Here is a 27,472-nt window from a genome sequence, read left to right on the forward strand (position 1 = left end):
GACCCATCGTTTGAAAGTAATTATCTACAATCTACGTGCATGGTTCCTAGTGATTGATTTCAATTGGTGATTGTTCAACCCACCAGATACAACGTCTGTTCACCATACTGACTGTGGAAAGGATTTCCAAATTCGTTACGCAACATCAGTCTGTTAGAATTTCAAGGTGGTTATCAAAAATATCAGAGAAATTTATTTATATACAACGTTGATTGTACAAAAAGAAATTGACAGTCACACGAGAACCTTGAAGGATTAATTGGATACAATAAAATCAATGGATCTTAATAAGACATCATTGAAAATATATTGTATCTGTACGATCATCGAAATTGGAAGTCTCCTGAATATTGATTACAAGGATGATTCGTTGAAACACTTTTCTCTAAATAAATCCTCTTAATTTTGAAAAGTGATGCATTTTAATGTGCATCAATTGTACTCTAAAATCAAGAAGAAAGGGAGAAATTTCATGTAAATATTTTCACAAGAAGATCCGGATCAATGAAGACTCCCCAATGGATGCAATTCTTTCGCTGACCGTCGTGCAAATGCTAATGTGGTCACCCGACGACACTCATCATAGTTTTCGAAAGGTTAAAACGTGATTATGCCCCTAACCGTTGCATGTTTATACAGATCAAAGTTCTTTAACGCAACCTTTTCCGACTAAATCATTATCCTTAAAAAACAATATAATAAATCAGAATTCCCTAATATTCGTGAAAAGTGTGTTCCCACTGAGGCATACATATTTTTCCCTGAAAATTCTGAGTGACCTACGGGAATTCGTTTTCACGGCAAAGTTTAGTCATACACGGGTAGACGTGTCAAATGCCAGCGATGTTTACCGTAGTTGACAATTCGAATTTGGTCCGCCTTTTGACGGCTTAAACTACTGTGCGGCGTCGCGTCATACGCCGATACACAGAAAGCTATTGAACGCGCCAACAGTCTCTCGTTTTAATTGAAATTTCTCGGTTCGATGGTCTGCGTCTGTTATGCGAACACTCGAACTCTCATGCGCGTTCACATGTCATGACTAAATGCGATAAAGAACATTCATCGAGAAAGAATCGCGTATAGAACTATGATGAACATCAGAAACCATTTCCCGAAATGCGATGGGTATCTTACACTAGGCAAATTAATAAAACGACCGAAATAAGGGGACGAAAATCGCGGGAAACCTAGCATGCATGCGAGTCAAGCGCATCCTTGTTTACGCGTGCAGGCAGGTGTCAAACGAGTCATTTACCTTGTGCAGAGTGCATATATACATATATGTATGCACCTGTGCACGCGTATCTATTTATACGAACGATCGGTTGGCAAGATTATTCCTCTTTTGAAAAGCAACAGCGATACCGAAACTTATATCTCCATTTCTGTGTGGTGGAATGAAGATAGAATTATATCATTTTAATTAAAACTACATATGTAGAATCCTCTATCCCATCTCAAAGTGTAATTCTTCAAATCTCCAACTTATTACACGTCGAATTCACCGGAAAGACAGACTCCAGCGCGCGGGTAAATCAAAAGTGTTTTTTTTTTCTTTATTAAGAATAAAAGGTCGGATCAGGGTATACAAAACTCTTTACAATAAATTCATGTAATAATAAAAGATATTTCTTACATCTAATTTCGTAAAGACTGTAAGGTAAAATTACGAGTTAAGTCGACACAAGTGGCGTCATCTTGCAAAAAGAGAGGGATCTAGTTTCCCGTAGGACAGCATGGTAAAACAGTATAGAACGAAGTGTCCTCTTCGATTATCAAAGGAATACGTTGATTCTCGAATTGTTCGTCATCGTAACCAGCATTGTTTCGTAATTCGGAACGTTTTACGAGGGCTTTTGCAGCATTTTTTTCGTGGGATACCGACGACAAGCGTGATCTATAATTAACAACGCATCAGTCTACCCGTAGAACCTTATTCTATTCTTAAACCGTTCCGCCGAAGAAAAGATAAGCCGGGGTTGCCGAGGGCCTGTGTTTTATTTATACAACATTCTCTGTCTGGCTATATTTATATATGTACTGAGAAAGCAACGACTTTAAAACAGTGTGCAAATAAGTCAGATCGTCCACGAGTCTCCGAGTTTTCGGACGAGAGCAACCTAACCCGACGCAAACGGTCTCTCGATTTTTCTAGCATTCGTCGACGGAAGTAATTAATTAAATGGTAAAAATATATATGTCTGGTACGATTGGCAAGTGTGCTATTCTTTCGCAGTGGTCCTCTGCCGAAAGCCATTCTGCATCGTGTCTCTGCTATAGAATAATCTCCATCTCCATAGTCTATGGTTTCTCCCTGTACAACGTCTCAATTTACGAGAACAATCGAATTTATGAAAAAAATCATTTAACAAACGCAACCCGTTAACCTAACCTAAATCTACAGGCACGGCGATCAGCCAGCGAAAACGAATTATACCAGAAGAATATACATCATAAATCCCCATAGAAAAACTCAGTATCGTGCTACATATTTCCAACCGATACGGACACCGATTGTACCGTTGAAAGGAACAAAGGTATTCGTACATTTTTCGTGGTTCATCGGTGTTCAAGGACTTTCTCGACGCCAATAATTCCGCGTAGAGAAGGTGTTGGAAAAAATAAATAAAACATTTAAAAATGTAAAGAGCAGGGGAATGGTTTAGTTTTCGGATTCTCGATGAAATTGCGTTAATGTTAGTAATGAAACGATCACCGGAAACGGTATGGAATTTCCGGCGTCGGCCGTTGAATCTGCGAGCGTGATTGGCGTTCGAGAACTGGCCCGAGGAGAATCGACGAATCGCGTCGCACAAATAGAGGCTTAGAGGGAATCGGAAACTGTTGCTGACTCTCTTTCTTTCGGTCGTAAGCCGGCACCGGTTCACCATAAGAACCGACTGTGACGCGTGCCAACAGCTCCGAAATTATTCTGGTGGCCAGTATACCGTTGCTTTCGCCGATCTCGCCCGCTCGCACAGTCCGCTCTCGCTATTTCCCGACGTGGTTTCGAACGCGGTAAGTTCCACAAAAGCGAAACACGATGGCGGCGGTTGACTGTTACCAGAATCAAGCCCAGGCCGAAGGGACCGGGCAACAGTCGCAAAACCAACAGCAGCAGTCTCAGCAACAATCAGGCCAGCAGCAACAGCCCCAGCAACAGGCGACCGCCGGGATTCCAGGCAAGGACGACGAACGTAAACTATTCATCGGCGGCCTGTCGCGTAACACCACCGACAAGGAATTGAGAGATCATTTCGGCAAGTTCGGCGAGATTGAGAGCATCACCGTCAAGATTGATCCATACACCGGCATCTCCAGGGGGTTCGCGTTCATGGTATTCACCAACCCCAAGACCATCGACAAACTCCTCGCCTCCGGTGATCACTACATCAATAAACGAAAGGTCGGTCGTATTTCCATTTTTTTCCCCACTCTCGATACGTTTCCAAGCAATTTCTGCTCTCACGAAAAGCCTAATTATAATTCCAACGAGTAAACTGCGGATTTTGTACAGAAATAGGTGAAATATGACACAGGAGCATGATTAGAAGAATTTGAAAACTCCAATATGTTAAGGGAACACACAAATTTCACTTCTCTGTTCCTTGTAATCGGAGCATCTTGTTTCGCGTAGAGATCCGCAGGCTGTTACCGAGCCTTTGTACAATGATTGGATTATGAACTTCTCGTGGTTGTATATAAGCCATAGGCACTTAATAGCTTCAAATGTGTAAATAATTACACCTTCTAATGTACCACAGAAATTGTTATTACAGAAATCATGAAAGTGAAGCAAGACGGTTATGTCCAGACGTTATCTGGCAGCCCTAGGATTAATGTGTTCATATTGTAGATGTTGTTTGCTGATCATTTTCATACATATAAGACGATACATCTTATTTGTTTAGATACTGATTGAAACAGATATTATTAATACAGAGTTGAAATTATCTTCCAGTTAATCCTCTGACTCTAGAGCGCTTGAAGAAAATTTAAATTGGAGCAAAACATGCCAATCGAGTGGTGCAGCAGATACAACAAACAATATTATAAAGGATGAGCAAGAAGCATATGAGGATTGCAAATAAAACACAAATAAAGCAATGTGTATCATCAAGTTTTTGTTGCAAAGTAAACATCTCAAAATTAATTTGTTTGATCTAAAAGAGTTTCTTGAATTGGAGTATCTCGTACACACTCAAAGGGTTAATAGTTTTGATAGTACTCTATTCATTAAAGGCATCATTCAGAACAAATATTGTTAAAATGCAGATAGGTGATGTTTGTTTGTCCTTTGCTCATGGAACAACTGTTGTACAGACAATATTTATGTTTTATCAAAGTGTTTGCCTCTTATGTTGTTCATTAAACATGAACATCTTAAGCAAAACAATGTCAGTGTGATAAATAGACTGCAGATCTTTATGCAAAATTAATAGTTACATCATTTGCAAAGAAGAACCCATATAGAAGATTCTTTCTTTCTTTGATAATCAGCATTTTCAAATTCGTTTAATTTGTACACTGTTTTAAACTGAACTAGTTCGTTTTTGTCATAAATGCATAAAATTCGCAGTCTAGTGACAAACAAGCTTTTATTGTATATTTACAGTGTTGGACTGTTTTGTGTTCTTCCTGCATGTAAGATTGCCAGAAAATCACTTCAATTTGACAGGAATTAATCCTAGGACTTCCAGGTCATTTGTAGATACATGACTTTAAAGCAAAGTACCTACAGCTAATATTCCCCATATATAATTAAGAATTTGTATATAATCACATTGTACAGAAGCTCAGTGAAATCAAGGACAGTTGCAGTGTTCTCTTTGTTGGATAATCTCTTTCTCTTTTTGTCATTAAATGAACAATCTTTTTTTTCAGGTTGATCCTAAACGAGTTAGCAAGAAACCTCAGTACGGCAAAATTTTCGTGGGTGGTCTCACTCCTGAGATCACGGACGAGGACATCAAGGCTTACTTCGGACAATACGGGACAATTGTAGAACTGCAAGCTCCGTTTGATAAAGTGAAGAACCAGAGGAAAGGTTTCTGCTTCATCACGTTTGACTCGAAAGAAGTTGTATATAAGCTATTGAAGACGCCGAAGCAAACGATAAATGGAAAGGAAGTGGACGTGAAGAAGGTAAAAGTAAATCCGGACACGAGAAACCAAGGTTTCTGGGGGCCTGGTTACGGGTACGGTTATGGTGGCGGTTACGGCTACATTCCTGAGTATTGTAACGGTTATCAAGGCGGTTACGACGATATGTACGCAAATTTTGATTACGAGAGTTACGACGACTACGGTAACATGGGCTACGGTGCCCAAGGTAAACCACGAGGAAACGGTCAGGGACCACGTCAGTTTCAGAGACATCAACCCTACTAATAAAAACAGTGGGTATATGAATCTTACACACTCGAAACTTGGTGATAAAGCAAGAACATAGTAAGGAGTAGACCAATGTTATTTAGATACAGTCCGAGACTGCGATCGGGAAATTTGGGACGAAAGAGCTTATAGGGTCTTTGCAAGACCCGTATTCGAGCCCCGAATGCCCTAATCTTTATACGTATGTACATTCGATTGTACAGTTTCTAAAGAAGGAACAAATTTTTTCATTGATCAGTTGAAGTAGTCGAAGAGTGATTTGTTGAGTCGGAAAGAATCGCATCTTTCTTTTTGCGTGCGCACGTTTTTCTCATGTATCTCACATACAAATACACACACACATATACATACACATCAGACACCAAAAGAGAATGTTCAAATATTTTTTACAAATGTTGAATTTTCCTATGAAGATTGAAACACTTTATCCTACATGTACGTGGAGCAAAGTATGAGGAGACAGTAACTAATAGCGACCCCATGAAAAGAAACAAATTCAAGATTGATTTACTCCTGGTTTCTTGTTATTCATGATTCATAATACTAACAATGTATATCTTTTAATTTAATACTCTAATTATTCTTTAGCATATTAAGTTGCATTACTAAAGTATTGTTTATTATATGCTTGGTGTTACTCTTATTATTAAATGAAAAAAAAACAATGATGAACTCGACGCAGCGTCGTTAACGGTAGAATCAATTACATCGATAAACAGATTTCAGTTTTTTGGAAAGCACTATGTCAGTTAGAAATAATCGAATAGATACTAAAAAAAAAAGAAATTACCATTCATGGACCAATGGTTCGTACTCCTAATTAAACGTACTTCTTCCTCATAAATTTATAACATAAACGTATTATCTATTATCATCTAATTGTTTATATTTTAAAAGTAAGGCTTGTAACTTATATGAATCATAAGGTATCATGATGAGAGACATATGCATCTTCGTATGTAATATGTATATGCGTGTACACATACATAATGATGTATATGCGTATGAGTTAGTATATAATAAAAAAAGTAGCGATTAAGAGAAAGATAAAAATATTTCAAAATAAATATAATTAAAATATGAACGTCCTGGGTAGATATGCGAAGAGTACGCGAGTGGTAGAGGATGGTTACAAAATATTTTAAAGACAACATTGGAAGAGCAATAATTATTATATAGATATAGCACGCGGAATCTTTGATAATTTTATGATTTCACATTTTTAGTATCTATTTTCTGTTTCGCTTGATGTTTTACTTACGACCAAATTAAAGAATGAAAGAAAATTGCTTGCGAAAATTTCATTGGAAAAGATCGATTCTTGGAGAATGTTGTTGCTTGCACTCGTGTACTCCTTTATGTGGAAGACATACAAATATGGCAAAAAATAATTGTGTCTTGTTAACGCGAACAAAACGATTCGTAAACACTGAATCAACAGAATGTTTAAGGCAATGGAAACGATTGTGAGAAAAACATAATGGCAAATCATTTATAATTTAGTCTACTATGACATTTCTTTCGCATTTGCTCTGAATAGCAGTTCCTGTCTGGTATACAAAGACTGCTCTTCACATCGCGAGAAGACTGTTACTATGTAGAGTATCATGCGATATGATACATACTTAGGGAATTTGACAGCCAATAGAACTTGTGATTTTTCACGACTAAAGAAAACGATGAAAAAAAGAACGATTCAAAACGACAACACGATTATAGCAAATGTAGATACCGGCATTACGAGAACTACATTTAGGTACATCGAAATTATATTATACACAAGGCTGATAAGGCTTTAAACATTCAAGTTTTTCTCAGATGTTACAAAAGTATCGACAGTTTGGCTTAAATACGATTTACATAAAAAAAGCACATAACGCAATGACTAGCGAAAACTGTTCTCTGATGAAAGATTTTAAGCCAAGCTAATTGAGCTTTTGAAATTAAATCTGTATACTATGTATACCATATTTGCTGCGTGTGGAAAAAATATATATATACACATATATATATGTTTATATATATACATATATATATATATAAAAAAAGAGAACAGAGTGTGAAATTAAAGGAAATAACACAAATATTTTGTTACTATTGATTACTATTCGCCTGTTTCACCCATGACACAGTGTATATTTTAATTATAACAAAAAATAAAATATTCATTATTCGAAAAATACTATGTGACATCCTTGTTTTAATCAAATCTTTGACTCCAAAATTGAAATTAGGACAAAGTTTCATTGAGCTTCAAATTAATACGCATTATGAACGTTTTCGGTACCGCTTTATTTGTATTTGATTCGTTAGAGATTTTAATTTGATTTTGTTTTTCGTTTTCTGAGTGTGTTTGTATTATGTTACTGATAAATCAATTAACGTTTAGTAATCATACATATACAGATTTTGATTAAATGTGTATCAGCCAGCACATGTTTTGAAATGAATCAATTTACGGTCATGCTTCTCTAGATTGTAAACTATAATTGAAATAAATTCGATAATTTGTATTCTAGAATGTTTTCCAAATGTTGATACAGTTCGTAATTTATTTACATATGAAGATATCACGGAATGTACGATACAATTTATAAAATACATTGAATTTATTGGTACGCATTCAAATTAATTATCCCCGCTCTGATTACTTTTGGAGGGTGCCTCTAATTACAATGAAAACGTTTTCACCAGCATACTGGGTATGTACTAAGTATACAGTGTACAAAATATTGATTTTGATCATTTGAAAGGTTCCAAGAGTTGCTCCAGGATAGTTAAGATAACCTAAGGTAGCCCAAAATACTGTTGATTGAGGGTCTTTCCCTTTTTTACAATTAGTGGAGTTATTGCTTTTTAATTATTCATTTCATTTGAATATACTGGCTACAAATAATTCTTCTCACTTTGGCTATAAGATTCAATGAAAATTCCAAGAAGAATCATTTGTTCCCTAAAATCTGAGAATAGCGCCATTGCTCATAGCCGCTGATAGCTGATAGCCGCAAAACCACTGAAAACCACTCACAGAACCTCGTCTGTGTCTGTGGCTAACTGGCTAGTCCTATATGTTTGTGTCCTCGGCCAACAACAGATGGCGATACCATCTTAATCTATGGGCTGAGTTGCTCTGTCGATAACATTTGACTGCCAGTTTGAGCATTTTGCCGCTACATGTAATAGCACAGACGAGATAATATCCCTATTTTGAGATTTTCGAAAGCAGACAATTCATGCCGGAATTTACATTGAATCTTACGACTAACTTGGCAAAAATCATTCGCGCTACTACACAAAATGGACTGCACCTAATATATATAAATATTCCTTTAATTACTCTTCATTATTTAAACAAATTCCTACGAAATTATAGTTTATAAAGCTATTATAATCAAGTTAAAAATACAAAATTATTCCTCACTGCGAAACCTGACGAATCCCGTAGACTGTAGACTTTCTAAACCAATTCAACGAGGTAGTTGAAACGCTAATGAATTATATGATAAGTTATTCTAATTAGAGAAATGACATTGACAGAAATAATACACAATTATAGACTGCGTGTCGTCACGTTTTCCTTTTATTTATATAAATGCGATGCACGGCTTGCCTGAACATACAACATGCAACAATGTTTTTACCGACGGCTATTGATGCTTCAGTAATCTCTCCTGATCTCTCCGCTTTCAGGCTGGAGTAGATCGGCATTTTTGACAGCTCGAACAAGGCCTACCGGACCACTTTTTTCAGTGGAATTGCATACAAAGCTTGCATTTCTTATCGAACAATTGATCACAATGCATTCGACCTTATGAAATCCTCAATGTAAAACTGAACTGGTGAACAAGGTAAAGAATTTCTACGAAACGGTTTCCCGTTCGATATATGTGTTCTTTTACGAAACGAAACATCGTTCGATGACTACGTGTTTGCATACGGACAAAACGAATTAGATTAAAAGTTAATCTGTAAGTAGAAACGGTCTTTGCGTTGCGGCAAAGTAACTGTTATTTACTTTTAGGTAGGTTAGGTAGTTCTCAGAAAGGTGTGCCTGGACAGGGCTCGTGCTTTGGAATAATGTTGCGACGATCTTCGAAGATACTGAGGCTCCTGCACAACATTGGTCGTTACAATAATGACTGTCTATACATTTTTCAAGTAGGATACGTGAAAAGATGTGCTAGCACCTCAATAACGTGCAATCACAGCACAAGATACATACAGATTGTAACCAACTCTCTCGGTTCAAGAAAAGGGAGACAGGCGAATGACCAGAGATGGATTCTCATTCCAATGTCCAGGTCGGTTTCTGTTTTCACAAAAACACAGAAAGAAGAATCCGGCAATATAGTTCAAAAGCCAGAGGAACCGGCACAGAGGATAATCGAGCTAAAAGAGGAGAATTTAGGTCAATTAAAGGAGAGAAAGCTAAGCGTGGAACCTGTTTCCACAAGTGAAGATCAAACTAAGAAGGAAAAGCCACAGGATGTTGCTGTGGAAGGTACAGAAGTAGCTGCTGCAAAGAAAGGTTTTATTTTTTATTTTTGTCATGAGTTTCTCCGGGATATGTTAATTTGTTTCTTTAAGCCATCACATTCTTTGTGCTGAAGCATCTCTAATTTTTAGCCAAGAAGAAGAAAGTCGAAAGAGGTACATCGTCCCTAGAACGTAATTTTATTACACCAGTAAGAGCCATGTCTGATTTTTTATTAAAGCCGTCCGACCTAGAAAATTTGCCAAAGACCAAGAGAAGATCACCTTATGAATTTGAACCGCCAATCACTGTCTATTGGAGGAAAGATGTCGAAGCCAAGTAAGTTAAAGGATTACTTTTAATCTATAATCACATCCGATAATGTTCAGCGAGTTTTACTTTCAGAGCCTTGGAAGTTTGGGGATCGAGAGAGGCCTTGATGAAGGAGCTTCTTAAGAAAGAGCTTGAACAGAAAGCCTATCAGCAAAGTAAGGTTTATTGTCTTTTCGTCTGTTATTTCTAGTTAAAAGTAACATTTCGTAATGTCCCTTGTTGGAATCTGTAAAAAACGATTTGACATAGAACATAATCTTCGTTGTTGTAAGATGTCTCTCCATCTTGCAGGGTTTATTGTTCCGCGTTTGTTAATACGGTATAAATGTCTGCTTGATAAATTCTTTGGTATAAACATTGCTGCCTGCTTTTCGTCCTAGATGTATTTACTGTGAAACGGAGACTGAGAGATTACAGGCGAGAAATGGGTAGCAAGACTGAGTTTATCCAAGAACAGGAAGGACTTTTTGGGAGATCCGGCAAAGTAGTTCTAACTGCGATAGCGATGTAAGCCTCGTCTTTTCGATCGATCCTAATATCACCTACCTGCTTGAATAATTGATTCCTTTCTTCCCCAGCAACGCGTGCAATTTTATATGTAAACTATGCGCTTGGGTATTTACTGGTTCGCACAGCATGTTCGCGGAGTGCGTGCACTCTGCCGCGGATACTTGCAACCAATTAATATTAGCTTATGGTATTCACAAATCGGTACAGGTGAGTCTCCCCGATATTCTTCAACGTCGTGCAATCTAAACCTTTATTATATCTAGGCAGCAGATTTCATGCATTTATGACAAAAATGAGTAGGTGTAATTTAAAACAGTACAAAAATTCGAAGAACTTAAAAATATTCTTGCATCATTTTCAATCTATTAAACATATTAAGAAAGAAAATAAATGTCCATTTCACTCCAGTTTGTTGCAATTCTGGTAGAAAAATTTCATTCTGCATAAAGATCCGCTGTCTAATTATATCATATTTTGATTCAATTTAATTAGTAAATAGATAGAGAGAGACTGAGATACATATAATAAATTTATTATATACAATTCTTAAGAATCTGATAGAGTGGAGTCACTGTACATTAAAATAACATTCTATACATTTTGATTGCATCATTACACATTCATTGCATCATTAAAAATGTTTCAGACCCCTAATCCAGACCATCCATACGGCTACACAAATATGAAGTACGTTTCTTCTCTGATATCCGGCGTTGGTATTTTCTGTGTGGGTGCTGGTCTATCCTTTTACCATGGGATCCATGGTCTTTTCAATCCTATGCCGGTGGAGCCGTTTTACTGGGCCTACTGTGTGCTAGCCGGCTCTCTGGTATCCGAAGGAGCAACTTTGTTGGTTGCTATCCAATCGATAAAAAAAGGAGCGGAAGAGAAACAACGAACATTCAAAGAATATGTTTTGGCGGGGCAAGATCCTTCTGTGAACGTTGTTCTTTTGGAGGACTTTGCATCCGTAAATATTTAATGATTGTGCAAAGTAATCATTAATAATAATCTTCAAACGGTATTTCTCGGAACTCTTGAGCCTCCTGAGTCAAAGCAAAAATTTCAAAGAATTATTGAAGGTAAAACTTGAAGAACCAAAAATTTAAAATGGCTAATTTGTCTCAAGGTTTCCGTGAATCAACAAAGTTTGAGGATCACCCCTATAGCATTTAGATTATTTTAATGATTTGTCAACAGGTGGTCGGTATTACAACTGCAACAATTTTTATGAGTCTGACTTCTTATACCGGAAATTCCATGTACGACGCCACGGGGTCCATCTTGGGCGGTTTCCTACTCGGAGGTGTGGCAGCTTTTATAATTAACACGAACACGGCAGCCCTAATCGGCAGGAGCATATCACATGACGATCTTGACAAGATCAATACCGAGTTAGAGTCGGATATCATGGTAATTTTCCCCTATGTATGTTACTATTACCTCGAACACTGATGTTCCTCTATTAATTGAGCGTATATTAGGTGCGAGCTATTTATGACGTTAAAGGTATCGACATGGGCAATAACTTAGTTCGATACAAGGCCGAAATCGATTTCGACGGAAGGGAATTGACCAGATCGTATTTGGACAAAAACGATCTTGCTGCGATGCTGAAAGTAGGCAAAATGTTTACAGAAAGCTACTTTTCCTACGTAGCGTCGCGGTTTTGGGTGGAGTCTATAGTCTTTCTCGTATCATCACCATTGTACTTTAGCCCAGTTAACAACAAAAGCCGATATTAAATTGCTTCAGAGCGTTGTTTTAAGCGCGATGTTACGGAGGGAAAGCTATAGTAATTTAAAGAATCTAGGTTTCAGACTTTGTACTTTCAGGAAGTGAGAGCCATGAAGAACATCGACGAATTGGAAACATTCATGTTGAAGAACGGTGAGGGAATTGTCGACATGGTTGGCGGCGAGATAGACAGAATGGAGCTCAAACTGAAGGTATTAATAAATTATTTTATTAGCTTATTATTACGCAATTACAATTTTAATTTTACAATTACAGAAGAAGCATCCAGAGATACGGCACTGCGACCTGGAGATCTTGTAAACCCTCCTTCGTACGGGTAGACGGAGGTGGTACGTGTTCTGCTGTAAATACTGTGTAATAATAATCACGGCGTACGACGCGTTTCTGTATAATTTTATTTATATGAAAATAGGGAATGTGTTTAGACAGGCGAGGATTAAATAAAGCGAGTAGGTGCGAGCCACGTGTCTTGTAATACCAGTGTCAACTAGTCTCTGCGTTCCATTTAAATAATAATATCTCTAGACCCATTCTGACATCAATTTATGAACCGAACCCTTTGAGCTTCCAAAGAAATCGCAAGATGAACAGTATCGTTTGACTAGCCAGCATCAAGGTGTCAGGTCGTCCATTAATCCATACGAGACTTTGCAATACGAGTGCCTTTGCAGCAACGGTATCGGCCAACAAAGCGGCTGTGAAATCCAAGGCATCGATTTACGAGTCCGTCAGGTTGCCTTGGATTATCGATTCTTTCCCATCGCGAACAACAAACGGTTGCTATGGTTGGTTTCCGGCTATTTACGAGGGTAGCAGCGTCAGAGCCTCGTGTTCCTCGAGTAGGGCGTCAGATATGAGCTGGCCTAATCGCGGTGTGGATAGAATCGAACGATTTTTCGCAATCGGAGAAACTGTTAGATGAGCCGACCGTCAGAAAGAGATTCGCGACGATGGAGCACAGTTTCGCGTGCAAGGAAAACTAGTTCGGGATCTTCGACGTCTATGGAAGAACCTACGTACGTGAAGAACACAAGCACACCTTTGAGGAACAGGTGGTCGGATCCGGAGGAGATCAACAGGTCCTTGCAAATTCAACGAGACGTCGGCGACGAGACACAAGAGGAGACTGACGAGGAATCGGGAAAATCAAGAGAACGCAAACGCTCGCTAGCGCGAGCTAAGGCGACGTTGAGACGTCAGGATGATCAGGAGAGGGTCTCTCAGAGGCGCAAAGGAAGACACGAGTCGAGGAAGAGACAGAAAGGAGACAGGAGCTTGAAGGAATCTTCCGAAGAGGAACGGAAGGTGTCTATTTCCTCCAGCAAACGCTATGCTGAAGACGATGGGGATCGCTTGAAGAGGAAGTATGAAGGTAAATTATTGCACATAGGCTTTCGGAATAGATCTGATTTCTATTATTATGTCCTGGGTGGACATAATCGATAGAAGCTTCGTACAGGGCTCCTAAATGTTGTAATTACTTTTTTAGAAGGCGTAGTAGACTATAATAGACTGCCTCTTGTAAAATATGATAATTGTAAAATGTATAGATAGGATTAGTACATGTCTAGCATTAGCGTGCTTAGTTCTGATTTTATAATTATATCGTTGATTGAAGGTAGCTCAAGATTAACTTATAGAAGTAAAGAAAATGTGCGAGAGATGTCAAACGTGTGTTTTGTAGGCAATTTATGTAAAAACGGTGCTTCTTGACGTTGCAATTAATTTTTTAAACACTTCGAATTGTCTTTCCTAATATTATGGCTTTGTAATTATATACTACTTACAACTGACGCCACGTCGCCATACTGGTGACACCAGGACTATGTATCTCATTTCCAACTATGCAAACGAATGATGTAATTGACTAATAAAAAAGTACATATTGTTCTTCCTCGTCAACATTTAAGACTTTGCATTAAAATACAACAACGAATCGGGAACGAACATTTGCACTGACTTAATACTTTCCTGAGCAAAACATATTTTCAGTATTCTAACAGTCTTCATCTACAAAAGCGAGCTAGTAAAAGCAAACAAAAGTTCTTGGCAACATAATCAATTGTGTACGAAGTACCCCGGTTGTTCTTAAAATACAATGGCTGTAGATTAGAGAGGATTGCTTAGCGCAATAAAGCGAGGTACACAACGCGGATTTTGTCACTCAGGGGAGGACGAGCTGCCAATTACCGAGATCTTGAAAAGGAGCCAACAGAACGCGCGCACGAAATACGAGCACCAGCTGCCGCTTCCGGAACTGACCACGGATAAGATCTATGTTCAGCATCGGGGCGGTTTCAGCGCCCTGAAAATTAGGTCGAGAGACTCTCGGTCAGGGCAGAAGCTTGAACCAGCTGGGGACAATGAAGAGAAACGAGATTCGCCGCCAATAAGCGTCGCTATCGTGGTTCAACAGCTTTGGAAGCGTGCGGGCCTCGTGTTTCAAGGTCTCCTGGGTGGGATGGCACTCATGCACTTTATAATGGCAAGTCTATGTCATAGAAAGCCCCTCAAACAACATTTACATTGAATTAAATTTAATCTTTCAGCTGCAAGTGTGCTTCGACGCGTCCATAGAGTTCGTTAAGGACCAATCGATGATCTGCGAGATTTATACTAACATCTTCTCTTTTCTGATAATCCTCTGCATCGTTTCGACTCTCGATAAGTACGATCTATGATGTCTTGAGACCATGAATAGTATTTCCTCTCTATAAGCGCGTGAATCATGTAATTCCGTCGAAATCCCAAAATTAATATGCTTATGGCCGATAGCAAGATGACAGCACCGAGCTATCGTAATCCCCAATTTAGGGGGATCAGTCACGCGACTGTAGAGAGGCAAGATCGCCTCTCTTAAGATGAGATTATCCAAGTTTTGCTACTTCTGCCAGATTCGACTTGGCACGACTCGACGTCGATCACCTGCGAGAGATCTATGTCGACTACAGCAAAACCGTGATCGCCGTGCCATTGTACCTGGCCGTCTTCTGTCTCCATCAAGTTTGTTCCAGAACCGACAATCTGCTAGCCTCGGCGCATTATTATACTTCGAACTTCAGCATTTGGGACAACGTGAGTGTCTCGAACATTGTTGAAACCTGCAAAGAGTTTATCGATTTTTGTCGTAGGTGACGGATGTTCAGAGTGTTTTGGATGATTTGAACAGTTGGCAGAGGATGTCGATGTCAAAAGACATTCTCGCGGTGCTTGCATGGTTGTTTGTTTCTTTGGGCACCAAAGATGACGCGTTTCTGATTCATCTGCAGTCCATGAAGAAGTTTGCTGGCAGCGTTGAGCAGCCTGGAGAATAAATCATTGTTTATCATGTTCGTCGCTGATGCATTTACCTTGTAATTTATTTTGTATTTTTTATTATTGAGAGAATTGTGCATTCCACGAATATGATCGTCGTGGCAATCAACGTGTCAATGATGTCATTCGAATCGTTGTTCAGGTGAGGAGGCTTGCGATGTGCGGTTTTAGTTTTTATTCGTAACAGAATAGGGAGTACAATATTTATAAAGTTCTTCTAGGCTCTAACAGATAATACACGTACATGTAATACCAATGAAGACAATAACATTAAGAATAAAATATAACATATGGCGCGATCGTACAATAGTAAAATATGCTCTTAGACTTTGTCTCGAGCGGGGTGCTGGGTTGAGTCGACGATTGCGACTGGAAATTCTCGATCTACTTTATCCTTGAGACGTGTAAAATATTTCTTCGTGTTCACAACGTGATTGTGCAATGTATTGACTATTCGATCATTCTTGAACGTTGTGTTCTTTCTTACACCACTATCATAAGCCATTCGTTCGCCGTATCATGTGCCAGAGATTTGCAGAATTTAGTTCGGGCGGAACACACGGCGAAACTTAATAATATTTTTGTTCGTGTCGTAAATGTTCAGGAACGTGGCGTTTTTGAATGTGCAAATTCGTGTTTCACCGTGCCGGTGATCGGTGTCACCGACGCAATCGTCGACGGAACGGGCCCGTCGCTCTCGTTGCACGACAAACTCGTCATAAATAATGTGCGAAGGCTCGTATTAACCTGCGAAGCAACAGATAAATATATAAATACTGTACGTACATTTACAACGCGAAACGCTTCTTCTCCCCGCGAATATACATAACCGACGGTTTAAAATATCTCTGGACCTTAACAACACTATTAATTTCATCAAGGCACTGTTTACAGTTCTCGATCGATTCGGAGTCGTTTTCTCCGCTTCCCGTCCGCGTGGATCGACGATCCTCGTTTCGTCGGCCAAACGATCCGTAAGATTGGTTCCGGGTGTCCGTTCGAACAAACGCAGGCGGGAAAATGGGAGACGGCGAAGAAAAAAAAACCGAATCGTTTGGAAAGACGGGAAAGGCCGGACGCGGACGGGCGCAGATTATAATTATTTCTCGTCTGTTCGCTCGATCGATCGGATTTCTCTCTTTATGTGTGTGTTTTTTTTCTCTTCGTCTTTCTATTTTTCGTGAAAAAATCCGGGACGATTTGGTGGTCCGTTTTCCGGCAAATGGGGATCAGTCCCTGGGGAACAGAGTCGCGGTTAGATCACGATCTACAGTCGTAATTATAATAGTCGAGGATTCTTTTGGACGAGGCGTGTCCAAGGTAAGTTAATGGCGTATCTGCATAATTTGTCGTAAATGTTCGAATGAAGTTCAATTATAATAACAAATAATTCTTCGCTTCTCCTGGAACACATTGCGATATATTTTAATACTGCGTTGATAGGTTAGGATAAATCAGTAATTCGAAAATAACTTACATTAATGCCCGGCTGGTTTTATCAAGAACTAAACTAATTGATAGTGAAAGTAATAAATAAGTTTATAATACCGTCTAAATAATATTTAGCAACATCTAACAGCGAACAGGTAACGATCGCGCGACGCCACGACGTTTTTTCAGCGATTGACGCCAGAGTGGTGTCATCGGTCGTTATGGTGTTCAGTAGTTGGAAGTGTCGCGAACTGACACCGCAGTGCCAAAGATCTAAGGAATTTATACTGCACCACAACGTCTGCTTGGTCATAGCATAAGTGGAACGGGGTGATCATGCAAACGTAAAAAATTTATGAAGCGGTCTAGAAATCACCTTTAAAGAAACCACTTTTGATGTTCCTTTACCAATTGCACGATACATACTAAGCCTTACTGGTACCAAAGTTACGATTTTTTGAATTTACTCAAAATTCCGAACAGCCAACTTTTAGTTCCGGGCCACCATGCGATAAGAAAATCTCGCTGTATCAATTAACTATCCGGCTTGTTCTAGACGTCGACATCACCGCCACTATTCCTCTCACGCAGTTTGTTGCTGTGCATCCCGTTAGAGAACGCCTCGCCCATATCTCGGCCACGACCTGCTCCCCTAATCTACAGTTTTAGAAACGTTTGTGCGCGGACTCGTGACGGCAGTATACAAAGAGACAGCTTAATTTGTACAGGCGATCCGTGGTCGCTAGTAAAACCGAGTGCGGTTCACTCGTCGCGAATACATTCCTCCAAAAGAGACCGGGTCCTGGAGAAAATCTCGGATGTTTCTCCATATAGGGTCTCGGTTCGACGTTCTCCCGAAATTTCGTGTGAGCGCGTCGGTAGGGGAACCTTGAGGATCTTTTCATCTAAATTCGTCATGGGCGTGGATCCCACGATCGAGACATTATAATAGTGTCTTCGAGAACTGGGAGCCTGAATTCGAGCAGGGGAGTGGAGGGCTTCCTTTTTTCCGCGGGATTGGCCCTCTTCCTCGACGCGAAAGGGGACAAAGACTTCCGAGGACGCGGTGGAGGGTGACACGGAAACTCGCGTAAATTTCCCGTTGATCCCCAGAGACTCAGATTATCGAGTCCTTCTACTTGTCCCTGGGGTTCTCGCGAAATATCGCGGCACAGATTGAGGGAGGATACTCTTTGAAGTGTTCCGCGGTTGCACGCACTCTCTCTCTCTCTCGCTCTCTGACCCCCTTTGCAGCTCGGTTCTCCCCCGTCGAACACCTTTGTGCGCCGCTACGGGGTAGGACGGGAAAGAATCGAGCCGCCAACCTTCCAGTCTAGCTCTTTGTGACGCGGAGGAAGAGTCAGGAACGGAGGATATCCTGCACACTGGGCCAGAGAGCATGAGTTTCCATTGCACCTGGATGACGTCCCCTCTTCTCCCTTCCGCGGCGACGATCAAACGGCTCCCGCGTCGTTCTGCATGTATCTGCACCACGAGCGGCTGTTGTTGTTGTTCTCGCGGACTTGAAGTAAACCTCAGTCGTCGAAGTCGTGCCTCAGTTTTATGTAGAGGCACGAGCCGAGAACGATCCCGAACAGCTCCAGCACCGACAGACCAAGACCCACGGCGCCCAGAATGATCAGGTGGTCCTTCGTCGTCTCCAGGAACTTGTAGATGCAACCCTGAGGAATAAAAATCATCAATATACCAGGCTGAGGTTAGCTAATTCGCAGGTTTAGCTTTATTGGACAAGAACATGAGTGGACCCAGCTCGCACAATAAATCAGACGAGAGAAATGCGAAAACTGGGGTTCCGTCTGGTCGTCAGGCGAGCCAGAAGTTGAGGGACAAAAGGGCGTAAGTCCTGGACGTGTGGTTTTTTTAGTGGGTATTGGGGAAACCCCGAAGACCTGTTTCTCCCGAGTCCCACTCTACCCCCCTTCGCGGGGGGGGGGGGTACGCAAATGTATTTTTTCCACATGTCCTTAAACTAAAAAACAGAAAGTAGTCCTAGCTTTGGTCTATGCAATCTTCTAGAAGCTGAACGATTCAAACAGTATCGTCTTTGGTCTCATTTGAAGTGAGTAAAAACAAAATATTTAACAATATTTCGAAGTTTCCGAACATATTAAGACATTGCAGTATCACCGCCAGTACACTAGGGTTAAACGTAGCCCATTAACTGGTCCCTGGTTGGCAAAGCGTTAACTTCTGGCGGAACATTAACGAGCGTAACAGCGCGAGAATTGATTTTCTTATTCTCGGGGTAAAGGGGGGAAAGATGAGAGTTTTTTTCCCGAGGATCTATCGAAACTCGCGACAAACGGCGAGTCGACACCGGATCTAATGGAACCCGGTGTGTCTCGAGTACCCGCTTTTCCATTAGTCGACTGCGCATCGATCCCCGGTAGCAGGTTTTCGCGCGCAATGAAATCAAGAGGCTTCGATAACGAGGCTCCTTTTTCTCGAGCGTCGTCCTTCGTGTTTACGGGCGCCATTGAATCGCGAGCGGCGTCGTTATCCGGCGGCCCTCGACGAATTAAATTGGAACAAATAAACGGCTCCTTGAAACTGAACTGAACTGAACGACGCCGAAGATCCGGGCGGGGGGGGGGGATTATAGGAGGGGAAAAGGGGTACGGGGAATCGATAAATACCGTGTAATGGATGTTCGACGGGTGATCCCTCCTCCCGCAGAGGTGCGTCGGGGTCTTGCAACAGCTATCGGGGACGAGACTGAAGTCCTTAAGGACGTTCTCGTCCTTGTGCCACTCGCTCACCAGCCAGTCCTCGAATCTCAGGGCTCCGCAGCATTTGAACTGAAAATTTAACGAGGGAGACACCGGTCGTCAGTCTGGTCTGTTCTCGCGGTCGATGGGGAATCGACGAATTCGTAACGGAAACGATCCGAGGTTGCAGAGTTTGGAAATCGAGTCGGTAATACATCCTCGTTTACAATTGCAGTAATGTTCGTATTTTACAAGCTATAAAATTGTACATACTAGATGTACGTGGCCCAAAGGTCGAGTTCTTGTTGGCGAAAGCCCTAGCTACATTTCCATGATGTAAATTCTCCTTTAAAATAGCTGTAACGATGATGCTTGACAAGCTATAAAATTGTATTGTATGTCACAACATTTATATATATTCTACATATGTACGTGGGCCAAAAATCGTTCATGTCGGCGAAAGCCCTATCTACTGATCCCAATGCGCATTCCCACACCAAATTCTCGTGGCCTCGTCGCTTAACAAGCCATGAATCTACGATCAAGGGAACAAAATAAGACAACATTCTCAGTTTACGATCTTGATCCTCGAATCGACTTGCGAATTGGAACAGCCCTACGTCGCGGCCTAACACTTGCAACAGCCATAGTCGTAAAGATGGTCGGGTATCGCGAGTGTTCGTCCGTTCGCGAGTCACGTACACTTTCGTCCAGAGCCTCTTAAAGGCTTTATCGTCCTCTCTTGCAAACTTGATCGATCCCTTCGCGAGCTGCTGCCCCGGTCCGAGGCGGCAGCTCGAGCGAAACAGTTTAAGAAGACATCTGTTCGCAATTCGTGCTTATCGGTGCCGGCGTTCCACCTCCCCGCGTGGCTCGTTCTCTTTATTTCTCACGGTATCTTTGAACGGCGAGGGAGGTTCTCGTCGTTAAATTCCGCTCGGCGCGGAATAGCTGCGGGCTGGCTAGCAGTTCGCCTGGCGTTCGCCTCGCGTTCGCGATATCGCCTTGCCATTTTTCTTTATGTCGGGGCGCGTTGCGAGTACTCCGCGAAAGCAAATCATCGTTATCGCGAGCGGAAAATGCTCCCGGCTCGGCCCGTGTAAATCGATTAACTCCGAGGCTCCTTCATCGATCCGTTTCCTTCCCGAAGAGCACAAGGGAAACGCGACTTCCAGATACCGTATCCTCAGTTGTAACGACCGAGGGGATTCCCTTTTCGGCTATCTAATACACTGTATTTCTCCGATCCTCATCCCGCACACCCTCCATCCCTCGAAAAAGTAAATCGAACGTTTAACCTGTTAACCGGAGAAACGATTTTACCTCGCACAGTTTCTCTTTTCTTTTGGTACCATTAAACGATTGATACGATAGTCTTCGATAGTAAAGTAAGACGAGGCTGGGGAAGCTGCGGTGTTTTATCGGAGGGTAATATGTTTGAACTTTGAGGAGTCTCTGGAATTGTGTCGCCATTTTGACGACCTCGTGGAGATTTCCAAGTCAACAGATTTCCAGTGAGTTACAACGTGTCTTAGTCCAGGAAACGGCTCTGAACGATCGAATTTTGTTATTTGTTACTTTGTTTGCTACGCGGATAACTTTAGAAGTGTAGGTTGCAACGATTTTAACTGGGGATATACATCAAGGATCTGTAGCTAGGGCTTTCGTCAACAAAAATTATTTCCAGTCTCGTAGATGAAGGGTTGATAATTGGCCACTAGCTCCATCTAATGATTTATAAAATCTCTGCTCTACTTCGAAAGTAGACAACATCCTCGGGTCCTCCAAGTAGGGCTCTCGCTAACAAAATCCATTTCACACCCGAAACGAAGATAATTAATTCCCATTTCTGAAGGATCTACTCGAGTCTCCCTGTTCCAGATCATTCGTAGAACCTCTTTCCCCAAGCATCCAAGGTCGTAGACAGCATCTCGAGCCCTCGAAGTAGAACATCCGCTAGCAAACACTGGTTGCGAGGTTCGCAGACGAAACCAAGATGGTTAAAGTCTTGTTTCGTGAGAGCCAGCTGTTAGAGTGGCCTCTTGATGGTGCATGGAAGCATCCGAGGGTCCAGACGAAAGCTCCGGCTCTCCGTTTAACGACTTCAGGCTCGATTTGCTGAAATAATGACGCCGTCCCGTGCGCGCGCGAAGTACAGGTTCTCTTTCGGGCCGAGCAGCACCACTTTCGACGGTCTGGGTTGGTCCCGGTCGTTTGCTCGGTTGTCGTACTCACCTCCATCTGCATTTGATCGATCGCCGTTGTTTCCCTGATCCACACGGAATAGTTCTCGAGGAAGGTGCGATTTAGATTCATCTTGAGCTCGGGGCCGACCTGTTCCTCGTAGAGTCGCGCCAGCGCGCCGACTCCCGCTTCCAGAACGAACACCAGCATCACCACGAACACGTACTGCGCAGAAAATGAATGCGGGATTAGCAGAAATCGGGGGAATGGATCGAGTCCTCGGGCCCGGACGACGCGATGCGACGGCCGAATCGATCCTTTTTCCTTTCCTCGCGGAAAGCGAGCTCAGGTTCGCAAGATTGCCGTCCTCTTTTTTGACGAAACCTGACGAAGCCCTGCATCTGATTGCAAATTCTTTTGAGTGCTCGATTTCAATGCATGATTTAGTCGGTTGCGTACTCGGTGGTGGAAATACAGGATCGTTATTAGGAGCTGGATTTATTTTCACGAGAAATTAATGAGTACATTTAGTTGTCCAAGCACATATTCTAACAGAAAATGCGCAGAATCGAAATAGATTTAATTTTGCTATTTTTGACAAGATGACAAGAGCAAAGTCAAAAAGATGTTGACATTAGCCCTTTGAGAACGAAAATTTGTTTATGATACAGTTTCTGATGTGTTTAATATCCCTATTTTTCCTATGAAATAAGATTATGCACTGAAAAGCTGAATATACATATAATAAGAGACATATGAATATTGATCATTTATATTGGTTTAATGAAAGTTCGTTTTATATTGTTTGAAAATAATGGATTAATGCATGCATGTAATTTCTGTAACAGATGCTTGCTTTGTGCAAATGAAACATTTTTATGTCTTTGAAAAGAACTCAAGCTTTTCCAATTTCCTTGGTCGCTGCCTACAGTTTCTTTGACCACAGCGAGTGCAATCTTCGCTCCTATAAACGGAGAACGATTTCCAACGAAAATGATCCATCAGGAAGTTAATTACTAGCCTACCGAGCTTAAATAAAATAAAAATGTCCAGAGTCGAGTATAAGGGACTGTACCTCCTCCTTTAAATTCCTTTAATGTCTTCACAAATTAGCATTTCAGCTAATTATTTCTGCTTCGAATGCATAAAATTCACAGTCTGCTAATGGCTCAGCGGCCGAAGCATTTCAAAGGTCTGTTCATCAAGGAAGTCTCGTGGAGAATGTATTGCGTTCGATTTACAGTACAAAATGAAAATGTACCTATGCTTTTAAATTCCTCTAATGACTGCAGAGTACAGAGTTCAACTATTCATCTCTGCTCCAAATGCATAGAAACCACAGTTAATTGCTTGTCGTTCAAAGCGTTTCAAAGGACTATTTTTCAAAGAAGTTTTCAGAATGGTTTCATAGAAGATTTATCGCCTTCTATTTAATGCAAAGATGGAAATGTACTTCTTCCTTCAAAAATTCCTGCGAAGAAATCAAAATTCTATTAATTGCTCACCAATTGTTCAAAGCATTCCAAAGATCTGTTTTTCAAACAATTTTTAAAAGAAATTTTTGTGGAGAATGTACGACGTCCGATTTAAAGTACAAAATGAAAATCTACCTATTTCTTTAACCGTTTGCAGTCGGAGCTATTGTAACTCGAAAATTAAACGTTTCTTCCGACCTAGAATAATTCATTATACATATGTACATGAAATTGATATAACACCAACATACTCAATAATTTACAGGTTGTATCAAAATTCCTATTCCGAACTGGGAGGTTCCTGAGATCATTTGAAGCAACATTTTCCTTTGCAAAATTGGCCCGGCGCGCCAACTGTCAATTGGCAGATTGTGCCAACACGTGCCTAGGTCGCGCTCTGATTGGTCCGTGTTTTTCGTTAATAACTCCTTAAGAAAGCCGCGGACTCTTTTTTTGCAAAGAAAAATGTTGCTTTAAATGATCTGAGGAACCTCCCATTTTCGGATCTTGAAGGAGTTTTGAGACACCCTGTTATTTTGAATAATGGTATAACAATTTTTAGTGGCGGGTTAAATTCCTCTAATGACTGTACGGTATAGTAGTTCAACTATTCATTTCTGCACCAAATGCATAAAAACCACAGCTAATTGCTAATGAGATTTGAAAAGAAGTTTCGTAGAAGATTCATAGCGTTCGATGTAGTGTAAAAATCAAAATACACCTCTTCCTTTCAATCCTTTCCTCTAATGTGTTCACAATATCGTGTTCCAATTATTCATTTGAGGGAGGTTGATCGATTTAGGGACTAATTGGATGAAACTTCAAGTTACGCGGTTAATAGAATTTACAAGCCGCGGGCTAACGAGAGGTCTGTTAACAACTTGCAAAGCGGATGCTACAAAATCTCGACCGGATGATCGGGGAAGGGGAGGGGATGGAGGCAAAGTCGATGATCCGCGCGGCACAAAATGCGGGCGCAAAGTGCGCCGGAATAATTAGGAAGTTGCTCTCTCGCGAGGAGCCCGGCCCGGTCCGGCCCGGCTCGCGTTAAACCTGCAAAACGCCGCGCGAAGCGTTTTAGAATTTTCATGAATATAAATCCGGAACGCGTCGGCAAGCTTGCCGCATGAATATTCAAACGCGCCGGAGCCTCGGAGAGAGGTCCGATCGCTCGGACGAGGAACTTCCCCAACGGGGATGGGAGCCGTGAGAGACCGGGATTTTGGAAGAAACCGAATCAATTCTTCACGAGCACTGAGCGGTGCTTAAACTTTGCTCCCTCTCGCTGCTCGCTGGGAAAAATTACCGCGAGGTGGTTAATTGTAGTTATACAAAAAGAAAAGTGAATTGCTCTGGGTTGAGAAATTCTATTTGTAAATCCTGGGGCTCTATAGTCGTTAAGCTTCGACGAGACTGTTAGTAGTTGCTATTATACGCTAAAATCATTTATAGAGGGGGTATCCTCATTCAGAGTCGTGAATTATGGAGAATTTATGAGATTTGATGGTGCTCAACAGGAATACCCTTTTAAATCATTTCGTTATTATATTATATTAAATGATAAAATATAATACACAAATAAATTATTATAATATAATAAGAAAATGATTTAAAGGGGTATTCCTGTTGAGTACCATCAAATCTCATAAGTTGTCCATAATTTAATAAGTCAACAAAATTTCAATAAATGCTGCCCTGTCCTGATTTTCATGGAACATGGAAAAATGGTACGGGAGACCACAATGAGAGCGAAATATAGTTTTGTTAGACTTCCTTGGCAGTTGAACGTAAATAACAATTTATTTATTATATTGTATCATTTGTTATTTATGTTCAACTGCCAAGGAAGTCTATCAAAACTGTATTTCGCTCGCATTGCGATCTCCTGTACCATTTTTCCATGTTCTATGAAAATCAGGACGAACGGAGAATTTATTGAAATTTTTTCGGCTTGCGGGAGTTCGATAATAGAACAAAGATTTATTAAATATCCGCGGTGCAGTGCAAAGATTCCCCGCAGATTGTCTTGTAATAAAGGGAAACGGTTCGCGGCACCAATTTCGCAGGATCCCAGGCGATTCCAGCGCGAAATCGATTTATTTGCATTGTCCGAGGATATCGGCTGTGATTCCAGCGACCGCGGTCGGTGTCCATGATCGACCGTCTATTCGCTGTCAGCGGTCCCGTCCAATTCTAAACTGTCAATTGTCGTTCCCGGCCGGATGCTGCGGCCGCTGTAATGTACGTATCGCGCTTGTTCTGCGTCCGATTTAAATTGGTCAACGCATGCCTCGCAATTTATCCGCGATATGACTCGACGACCCATCGAGGCTCATCCTGCACTCGTTACTTCTCCAATCGATACGAATAAGAGTGAAGTAAAAGTAAAAGTAAGCTAACAAGGATAGCTCACAGTGGTGGGGTCGCCGATTTTAATTAAACGTTTTCTGGTGAATCTAGACCAAAAATAAGCAGACCCATGTGCGAGCGTTTTTGACAATACTCGTTATTATCAATATCTAGAAAATTCATTGATATACTTCATTTCTTAATTATATCGCAACAGCTATGGTAGCGAGGGTGGTAGAGGTGACGTGTTCAAATCCCTCTTACGATTAATAATTTTTTTTTATTTTTGTTCATTTTTTACTTTCAATTTTAAGTTTTAAGTGCTTCTATCTTTCTTTCTCTTTTCGTTAAAAATATTTTCTTTTCTCTTTCTTTGTAATCTTGTTATTTATTTATTGGTACGGTTGTCAATAGTGGAACTGTTATATGTGTATTTTGTGCAGGTAATGGACCGTCTGTATGCTTCGTAAAAACATTTGGAACAAATATTTCCGGTAGTATGAACATTTTATGGATGCTAATGAATTACAAAGGCACTTTACTGTTCTCATATCATTCGGAAAGCAAACCTGTTTCACGTTGGGAAAAATATATCTGACAGATATGAATATTGTTGCGTACCGAGAATACTGAAATCAAATAAAGCCCGGAAAAATTAAGATATGATTAAGTTGATATCGCTAAGTTCGCGATCTCCATATTTTCTCAAACAAAGTCATTTATATGTATATATGTATTTTTTAAGCACGAGTATTTTATATATAATTAGTCGCAAAATTCAGAGCTTTCCAATGGTATACAGTTCGAAAGCAATGGTCACTGAATGAGGTTATAATGATACAATAAAAGAATTGAAGGGGTGGATGGATAAAGGTGTCAAGTTTGTTTTCTGTAAAAGAGTTTTTGATAACATATGTTCTCCTTCTGTGAATATATACAGGGTGAGGCGCCAGAAACAGGCCACCTGAATAACTCGGCTGCTATTGGCGTTAGGAAGAAATGCATCAGATGGAACTTGCTTGGTTTCGAGGGGGCATTAATCAGATGTTAGTAGCTTTTTTGTAGGTGGACGCGTAAAGGACATATGAAGGTCAACTTCATTTTTTTAAATGGAACGAGGTATTTTTTATTACATCAATCATGAAATATCTCCTGAACTACTAACTTTTCGACATACATAGGTTAGTACTTTTTTATAACGAATGTCCAGCTGCATCGATTGATGTATTTTGTAATTAATATTGGAAAATTCACTGAAAAACGCAGTTTCCAATTTGATAGATTAGGTCAGTTCGATCGATTTCACTGATTACGGCTAGGTTTCGTCGCGATTTCTCCCGGTGGCCAGGCGTTTCCTTAAAGAACCGCGCGGCGTGTTCATTATCGGGATTTACCTACCCGCTACCGTGGACAAAAATTTTAATTGACCGCCGTATACGGGCTCGGCTAATGAGACGATTCGCTCGTGCCATCGTGTGCAGGTGGTGAAAGGGAGCAAAAGACTTATGGGAACGGAG

The 27,472-nt window shown here is 40.8% G+C and overlaps 4 protein-coding genes across 9 annotated transcripts in view; 3 read left to right on the plus strand and 1 right to left on the minus strand.

Annotated features, from left to right (window-relative positions):
* Positions 1-1,819: 1,819 nt before the first annotated feature.
* On the plus strand, positions 1,820-7,579 carry LOC143221883 (RNA-binding protein squid). Its single transcript, XM_076447505.1, has 2 exons — positions 1,820-3,409; positions 4,888-7,579. The coding sequence occupies exons 1-2, from the start codon at positions 3,047-3,049 to the stop codon at positions 5,392-5,394; spliced, it is 870 nt and encodes a 289-aa protein (XP_076303620.1). The 5' UTR covers positions 1,820-3,046; the 3' UTR covers positions 5,395-7,579.
* Positions 7,580-8,944: 1,365 nt separating this feature from the next.
* On the plus strand, positions 8,945-12,947 carry Znt49b (solute carrier family 30 member 9). Its single transcript, XM_076447496.1, has 11 exons — positions 8,945-9,245; positions 9,419-9,925; positions 10,024-10,210; positions 10,277-10,359; positions 10,585-10,711; positions 10,783-10,921; positions 11,361-11,684; positions 11,915-12,127; positions 12,199-12,333; positions 12,550-12,663; positions 12,728-12,947. The coding sequence occupies exons 2-11, from the start codon at positions 9,475-9,477 to the stop codon at positions 12,770-12,772; spliced, it is 1,818 nt and encodes a 605-aa protein (XP_076303611.1). The 5' UTR covers positions 8,945-9,245; positions 9,419-9,474; the 3' UTR covers positions 12,773-12,947.
* Positions 12,948-13,085: 138 nt separating this feature from the next.
* Positions 13,086-15,804, plus strand: LOC143221880 (uncharacterized). The gene is made up of 5 exons (XM_076447498.1): positions 13,086-13,844; positions 14,641-14,957; positions 15,022-15,140; positions 15,367-15,547; positions 15,604-15,804. Exons 1-5 carry the CDS (start codon positions 13,391-13,393, stop codon positions 15,784-15,786), a joined length of 1,254 nt encoding a protein of 417 aa, XP_076303613.1. The 5' UTR covers positions 13,086-13,390; the 3' UTR covers positions 15,787-15,804.
* Positions 15,805-15,947: 143 nt separating this feature from the next.
* Positions 15,948-27,472, minus strand: part of LOC143221881 (CD151 antigen) — a 163,916-nt gene continuing 152,391 nt past the window's right edge. For all 6 annotated transcript variants that reach the window (XM_076447504.1, XM_076447499.1, XM_076447503.1 and 3 more), the window contains 3 exons: positions 22,183-22,356; positions 19,876-20,037; positions 15,948-18,900 (listed from right to left, as the gene is read on the minus strand). In XM_076447504.1, coding sequence (XP_076303619.1) covers positions 18,754-18,900; positions 19,876-20,037; positions 22,183-22,356 — 483 coding nt within the window. In that variant the 3' untranslated portion in view covers positions 15,948-18,753. The remainder of the gene's footprint in view (positions 18,901-19,875; positions 20,038-22,182; positions 22,357-27,472) is intronic.

The sequence above is a fragment of the Lasioglossum baleicum genome, chromosome 3 (assembly GCF_051020765.1).
Source record: "Lasioglossum baleicum chromosome 3, iyLasBale1, whole genome shotgun sequence".
Classification (NCBI taxonomy): Eukaryota; Metazoa; Arthropoda; class Insecta; order Hymenoptera; family Halictidae; genus Lasioglossum; species Lasioglossum baleicum.